At 33.9% G+C, this 8,671-nt stretch overlaps 1 protein-coding gene across 1 annotated transcript in view; it reads left to right on the forward strand.

Moving 5' to 3' along the window:
* The window catches only part of LOC117104107 (protein eyes shut homolog), a 51,069-nt gene that overhangs the window by 38,353 nt on the left and 4,045 nt on the right, over window positions 1-8,671 (forward strand). Inside the window, exons 41-44 of the mRNA XM_033244769.1 lie at window positions 1,609-1,739; window positions 3,197-3,341; window positions 5,867-6,077; window positions 7,715-7,801. Coding sequence (XP_033100660.1) covers window positions 1,609-1,739; window positions 3,197-3,341; window positions 5,867-6,077; window positions 7,715-7,801 — 574 coding nt within the window. The remainder of the gene's footprint in view (window positions 1-1,608; window positions 1,740-3,196; window positions 3,342-5,866; window positions 6,078-7,714; window positions 7,802-8,671) is intronic.

The raw sequence follows: 8,671 nt of genomic DNA on the forward strand, positions 1-8,671 counted from the left end.
CGGTACCTACTTCGCACTCTCAAGAGCATTCATGCTGCAATGTATGCGCATAAAATTATATGTATTGTCAACAAAATCGTAATAAGCAATTAGAGTCAGGTTTTAAGTACACAATAGGAAATAGAAACCCAAGGAGCCAATATTTCCTGAAAAAATTGCCTGAAGCTTGCAGTGCTGCAGACAATTTTTGCCGGGAAATATTGGCACCTTTTTTTTCCCTATAGTGCACAAAATTACTTGATTATACCTGTAGTTGCTTTGTAAGTCATTTGTGACATCCATTACCTTTTTTCTCACACAGCTCTTCACTATACAAAGACAATTAATAAATTGATTGTGGTTAGTGAAGTATATTATGGGTTATTAAGTACGCCCAATCTCCTGGTAGACATTTGTTTAATAGATTAAAATGTATTATGAATTATTTCAGAATTGCCTTATTTTTTCTGTTCTTTTTTAAGTCAAACACCTTGTTATCTCATTACCATTATGCTTGTCTAGGCTTTGCATAGGATGGTCTAGGCTCCATTAGTGTTTACCAGCGCTGTAGAGCGAAATTTGGTAGGTTCGCTGTGTGCGTCCATTCATAGCTTGGCCTAGCAACAAAATATTTCATCGTGTACTGTAGTAAAATCACCCCAGCTTTGAGCTTTTGCACACGAGACACACAAAATTGTAGGCACTATATCAAATTAGTGATCATTCTGTGAATGGGAAAATTGAGTGCCAATGAAAGTGAAGATGTCACCACTGACTTATAAATGGACCCTGGAAGCAAATAAAGGTAGATAGAGACAAAGCAATGGCCAGCAACTGCTGCTACTGGGCCTGGCTGCTATCCCTACCACAATATTATGACTTGTGTATTATACAATCTTGATATAAGATTATTGATATGGGACGGAATGGAGGCAATAGGAAATGAGGGTGGTAGCTGGGGGAAGGTCAAATGAGTTTATAGTACTGGAGTTGCAATGCCACTACTCTTACAGTACTAGTTAAATCCATTGAAGTTGGAACATAAGTGTGTGGTGCATGTTTTTTGTCTTTTTAAATTTTTTGAAGCTTTATATTTAGGTTCACTTGTAAATAAAAGTATGGTACTTCACCTTTTGCTGCTAATGTATTTTTGTTAGCTTTTTGTATTTTATATATTTCTTGATAAAGATATGCCAAGAATAATAAAACATAAGTTGTCAGAATGTTTTAAAAGTAAATTCTGTCTTAATGAAATTTAGTGTACCCAAACCAAAAGATGTACATGATAATTATCATCATTCTATTAGGTTCAAGATTCTTTATTTTTGTGCTTTCGGAAAATCAGTTGGTATATCACACAAATTCAAGATTAATACAAAACACCACCAACAACAATAAAATTATAATTAGGTCCTAACTTATTTGATTTTTTTTACACACTGTTTGGAAATTTAATAAAATTACTGAAAGAATTTACTGCATGTTGTCAAGCCAATAATTGTCAATAATCACACAGAATCATTATGCAAATCATATGCTAATTGACAGTAATAAGAATTGATTCTATGACTCATTGTTCATTGAAAATGCATAATTGAAGTACAATTGTTTGATTACTTTGTTTCCTAGATGCTACAAATGGCAGGAATATTGACGACTGTGATGGCACAGGTTGTGGTTATAATGTCTGCAAGAATAATGGACTGTGCCAACCGGGGTTTGGTAACTCCCCCTGGGAATTCCAGTGTCTCTGTTCATATGTGAGTAGAATTTTTTGTGTCTCGGTATCTTCGTGTTTTGGTGATTCTCTTACACACGCACGCATCATCTTTTGAGATAATATTGCAGACAAGCATACATACACAAATTATTTTTTGGGGATTTATTTGGAAAGAATTAGTAGGAGCTCTTGGCTGTTGTTTCTACTTAAGTGCATTTATGTGTACATCATAGTGGTAATGACAATAGCAATCTGAATTTACAATTTTATTTCTCTTTCCGGAATTGTAATGATCATTAAGTGTACATAAGTATTGGATTTGTTTACCTAATGCAAATGAAAGTAAATGTAAATGCCTTCTCATAATAGCATTGATGACAATTTCATGATATTTCCAAAGATTTTTACTTTTCTTAACCTTGTCATCATGTTTAATGCATCACATGTTGTTGTAATTGCATGTCAAGTCTATTTCATTTATTATTAAGATAATATCTTTATGACCATACATGATTGTACTTTTAGATATTGAACAAATTCTATTTATTTATATGTATTTATTTTTATTTATTTATTTATTTATTTATTTATTCATTTATATTATTTATTTATTATTTATTCATTTATATTATTTATTTATTTATATTTATTTATATTTTTTATATTTATTTATTTGTAATTGTTTATTTGTATTTATTTATTTATTTGTTTTTATTATTTTTATTTATTTCTTTTTATTTATTTATTGGCACAAAAATCACAAATCAGAGAGTGGCCAGAGGGGTGCCAAGAGGACACCATTGCCTGAGAGCCCAACACAAGATGTGGGTATCCTCTAAACCCCCTGACCAAATAAACATACAATAAATTACAAAACAGCACAGAGACTAAGATGATACATTAACAGATCTAATTAACATTTCACTAATTGTGAGCAATTTTAGTCACAACCTTGTTGCATCAAGTATCTCATTAGTGCACTTAATGACTTCACATGTGGTGCTTCAGTAGATGGCTATCTTCATTCCTTTGTTCCTTAAACGCACTGCATTAAAACAGCTATGTACGTACGTGTCATCATATCATTACCTTGTTGAGTTAATATAACCATTTTGGCCTCGTATAATCATAAGACAAATTAAGAATATACTATTAAGAATTTATTAATTTTGCTTGATTTGACAACAGAATTCTAATATTGTAAACATCTAGTTAGGATCTGGTCACGGCAATGTTTCATTAATAAAACCATAGAACAATAAAAACAACATCTGTACATAAAGTTTGAAGCACATTGAAACTGTACAAAGAATTTTTAGGGCCAGTAGAAATCCACATTAATGTGACCCTTGAACACTGACCTAATCATAATCCTTGTGTAAGTTTGATGGGACTGTGTTTTTTCCCTTTCCTGTACTTGAGAAATATGGACATACATTGTCTGCATACTGGCTGTGCTGAGGCATCTCTTAATCTTTCTCATACCTCTTTCCTCAGCCTTACACAGGTGAAACGTGCAGCGAATCCATATTTTGCTACAATACTCCTTGTCAAAATGGAGGATTGTGTTTCCCGGACCATATCCAAGGGTCATATACATGTGCGTGTCAGTTGGGATGGACTGGGACAACTTGTGAAATAGGTAAGCAGATTCCTTTCTCATCTTCTGCTACATATGACCAGGCCGCTGGTGCACATCACCAAAACTTAAAGCTGCAAATTCCCAGCCAATAGCCTTTTTATTCTGTGTGATCATGAGTTTGTTATAACTTGTACTTTTAGAACCTCATTATTATTATCTTTTGTGGCATGGGGAAACTGCTGCCTCACACACACACACACACATACATAGTCTCTGCAACTAAAACTATCTTATAATTGATTTATATCTTAATATCATATAAGTTTATTTATAAATAAGTAGTATATACAAGATACTTGTTTATTTTGCACTAGGACAAATTTATATAAGAATGGCCCATAGCCAACTTTATTACAGTCTGAAATAGAGCTTATTATTAGAAAGTAAACAACACATTGAATCGTAAGCTTGCTGAGAACATCATAAAGAATAGCCTTCAAACAGTGAATATAATAGTTATTCAAAAGTGCATTCTTGTTTAAAAGGGGAATTCCCTTTTTAATTCCTTGTTCATTTCATCTCCATAAATGTAGTCATTATTTATGATAACGTAGACCAAATATAGCCTGTACTTTGCTTTCTAGTAATATAATGATTAAGAGTGATTAGAGTGATTGTAGAAGTATATGAAATACATTGTTATATATGTCAGGAATTAAGCTGACTCTATTATGACTGTGGTTAGCAAACCACTTGCATGTCCATAAAAAGAATTAACAGTGAGGTAGACCATGTCAAAAATAATCCATTAAGTACATCGCTACATCACAATAATACACTTTGTTACTGAGCAATGTTACAGCCAAGTTCCTCTACAGCTAAGCTACAGTTTTATAGCGTTTTTTAATTTGTAATAATAAGCTTAGTAGAGCTCCGCATAGTACACCATAGGAAAATTATTATATGAAGGTTATATTCAATGCTTGAAAATATTTCCTGAGGGCCTGCAAGGAAATTTTTGGATGCATTTAATCTAACATAAGTATAATAATTTTCCGTTAGTGTACGATATGCTCTACTAATTGCGTTATAAGTCTATCACCGTCTTTTTTTGTTAGTTTTGATAACCAACTGTTGTAGCAGTCATCGGTTGCTATAGTGATATAATCAGTAGTAGTATCTGTGTGCGTGTTTACATTTAGCTGTGTGTATGCTGATATTTGTGCAACATGCGTATGCGTTAACTCAGTCACAGAGCTAACGACATTGCACAGACGGATACAATGAATAACTAGGCCTATTGTATTGTGTTTGAAAAATTTGTTTGTAAATGCTATTTTGATGGACATTCGTCAAAGAAATAAACATTTCTTAAGAATTTGAGAGAGAATACAGTCGGTCGGTGCCGACAGGTAAAATCGTGCGATGATTCATAACTAGGCTAGGCTACAACCTAAGGGAGTTGGCCTCGCAGGCTTCCTGCCTACTCTGGCCGTAGGCCTACACCTAATTTCTTTCTTTGAGTCTTTAAAATAACTCTAGAATATTCCTATTAACGTTCAGTTTGTTTAGTTTATGAGGGTCCATTGATTCAATGAATTCCTTAATTGTTCATACTGAATTTGAAGTAACTAACTTCAGGTAAATTTTCAATTACAATTCAATTTTCATCGCTGTGTGAAATGTCTTAGCGGTGACCAAAAAATTAGGAATTTTTTTTTTTTTGCACATGAACCTAAAAAAGGTCAAGCCAAGATCCACTAATTGAAAAATTGTTGGACTGTGGATGATAGGCAAATAACATTGGGAGTTGCAGTGATGATATCACGATTGACTTATAATAATTATTATTTGGCAAAGAAAAGTACATTTCTTCAGTGCCAGGAACAAGGAATAGGTGTAAGCAGAAAACTTCTCTTATTCCTCATCAAATAGATGCAAAAAAATTGAAACATTAATCTTCTACTAAAACAAAACCAAAAGTGACTTAACTAAAATGGATTAAATATTTTAAAATCCTGATTTGAAGTTAATAATTTTCAACAGTTAATAAAATTAGAATAAATTACCATTATTATCATATTAGAAATAAATAAATTAATAGATAGAGGTAACAAATTAGTAACTTGAGATAAGTACAGTATTTTGCTAGTTGAGCTTTGCAATCAGAATATAATTATTTGTGATTAAAAACTTATAAACCTGAAAACTCACTAAATGTCAGTTATCTGATTTATATTTATTTGTTCATAAATTGAACAATTAAGGCATAGATACAGATATACATTTGTGTTAGAAATATGCCTATTTGCCAATACCAGTGGTTAATTTTATACTTATTGTTTGTTGTCTGTGTGTTATTTTTGGAAAATGAATATGAAATTGAAAATAAAAATGAAATGAAACTGTAACTTAGTTGTATGAAGCATTTCAGCCATATTGACAGCTTGCGTTAGTGTTGCTTAGTAACAAAGAGACTGTCACATGGTCTAGCGATGTCAGTAACGTGTTCTATTTATAGTAGATTTTGTACGAAATTAATTAATAGGTTGTGTTCCCATTATGTCAACCTTCAAATCTTGCAGCTTTGAATGTTGAAACAGCTCAGCTGGATGGAAATGGCTTTCTGTTCTTCCAAACCAATCACAGCCAGAGCAGCCAAACAAGCACATCCTTGTTGGTCAGCTTCAAAACATCGGCCAATGATGGACTGATTCTCTGGAATGGTCAGCCAATTACGTCTGGCGGCTCTGACTACTTAGGCCTTGGGATTGAAAATGGCCGACTGAAACTTGGGTATATTGTTTACTTACATTTGTTATATTAATTATTTGAGATTATTTATGCATATTTTTAATTGTATTATATTCGAAGCCCATAGTCAAGATATGAGTGCTACTATGACCCCCGGTACCCCTTATTTAGTTACTGAATCCCAGTCAACTCCAGGGACATAACCTAACATTGATTGTCTCGATATCTCATTAAATTTTTAAAATGTAGTCTTAATGTTAGATCTGTAGTTTGAATCCCATTGTTCTTTGTTTCTTTAAAAGTGAAACATTGCATATGTTGGAATTAGAAACCAAAGAAATCTTGCCTCTTTCACTTCCCAGAACCGTGCTGTCAATTATACTGTAGTTTCCTATTATATTTATTATTTTCAGTAGAACAATTGGTTTTCAACTAGTGGCCTGCAGCCAATTTTGGGCCCATGAGTGCATGTTATCCATAGCACTAAAGCAAATCTAACATAGTTGTATTTAAGACTAGCATTATTGCATCATTTCATACTGCATGTACATTACAAAATTGTTTTTATGTTTGAGTGGCCACCCCCCCCCTCCCGCTCCCCCAAACATCCTAGCTATGGACATGATCGTTTATTTAAAGTTTATTTATAATCTACAAATTTGGTCACTGTTATAAATATAGTTGAGAACCCTTTTCTAGAAGTAAAGCGCAGTTGTAAACATATTAATTGCTTCAGATTGGTGGACACAAGATTCTTGCTACCTAATCTCAGGGTCATGTGACCATATTCTGCAAAACAACACATTTTCTCAACTACTGTAATAGTAATGCCATTCCTTTGTAGCACAGTATATTGAAACATGGTTTATGGAAAAGCTATGGCCAGACTATATAAAGATTTATGTGGCAGATATCTGTGATTTTCCCATATATTGGTGTGATATAGTCAAAGAAAACAGAGTTTTAGTGGCATGTTATGGCCAACTCGGACCGCGTCGTACGACGCAGCCCAACGCGATTTATTTATCAGATAGGTTTGATATTCTACGATGCGACTATCCCAACGCAGACCTGTTATGTCATCGATTATAACTCACACAGACCCAGCGCAACAACAAATCGTGACAGGCTGTGGCTGAGTCAGCCTTTAGTCAAGACTTTTTTTTTTTTACCTTATTTTTAGAAAGATCAGAGGAAGGCACAAAAAAATTGTTCTCCTGTTAATAGCAAATAGTTGTACCAAAAACATTCAGAGAAGAAAATAAAAAAAAATAAATAAAAAAAAATGATTGGTTTTTTCTGACATTTCCATTTTTCCATGGTGGCGGTATGTGCGCTAATTTGCCAAAAATATAATTTTATTTTTATTTAAAATCATCACAATTGGCAGGCAGCAAGTTTGCTAAACATGGTATAAAAAAGTCTCACCTTACAGTATTTTCTGTTTCATGTGTATCTTTGTATTTTCATGCAGTAAAGCATAAAATCATATTTCAGAGACTAAGAGCTCAATATTTCATTATTCCCATTAATGATGATAAAGCATATATTTTTTACTGGCCTCTCTAAAACCGCTCATTTCGTTTTCAATCAACCAGATGGATCAATTTGAATTTACAAATGGTAAGGTTTTTTTTTTACCTTCAGCAATTTAATTTATTGTTGAATATTTATTTCAGAATAAATCTAGGTCATTCCTCTGTAGGGGTCATCTCATCAGATAAGTTCATATCAGACAGTGAATGGCATAATGTTAGTATAGTAAGGTGAGTGGCAAGCAATATAGTGTTAGTTGAAAATTATCATGTAGCAGTGGCAGCGCCAGCGTCTGAATTCTGGTTGGGGGGGGAAAGTGAAGGGCAAGGTACAATTTTTGGGGGCAAGGTCGCTGGCAAGAGCAAAGTTGGCTTTGTCGGGTGTCGATTAAAATTCTTAAAAAGTGGTGCAGGGGCGGAGCCCCCGAAAAATATGAGGAAAAAATATGTTTTCAGAGGATTATTTCAATTTTATATATAGATTGGATTGAATTGGGTTTATTTGGTGTAAACACCAAGGATTGCCCACAAAAGTCTAGAAGAAGTCTGACTTATTTTTAGTGGGTTCCTTCTGGTGGTGATTGTGTAGTACACTGGAAGAAAATCCCCTACTCTTTTCCGAAGAGTGTACTGCGTTCTTTAACGTACACATGGTCCATAGATGCACCCGGGACCAACAGCTTAAATGTTTCATCCGAAAGACGGTGCGCTATTTGTAACTTTTATTTCAGCCCTCCAGCTGAAACACAAGGATAGGCAGCAATGGGAATTGAACCGGGGACCTAGAGATCTCTACGGTTCAGCGCACACATAGTGACTACCAGATTAGCCAACTGAGTTAAGCTGCACTCTAATATGTAGAAAATACATATTTTTTTCAAAAATTGTGGTTTTCCTTCTTTTCTATGGTGTGAGTGGGTGGGGGGGAGAGAACATTTTCTGGGAGTAAAATGCCCCTGCGCCCCCCGTAACGCCAACACTGTCATGTAATATTGTTTGTGGTTCCAATTCATTCTTCATGGCTATTAAAATTGTAAACATTCTGATTACCATTTTCTCTGATTGGCTGTCGTTCAATTTGGAAATTCATATCTACAGTAC

Source organism: Anneissia japonica, unplaced genomic scaffold, assembly GCF_011630105.1.
Source record: "Anneissia japonica isolate Jap-2015-1 unplaced genomic scaffold, ASM1163010v1 scaffold2564_len425606_cov169, whole genome shotgun sequence".
Taxonomy (NCBI): Eukaryota; Metazoa; Echinodermata; class Crinoidea; order Comatulida; family Comatulidae; genus Anneissia; species Anneissia japonica.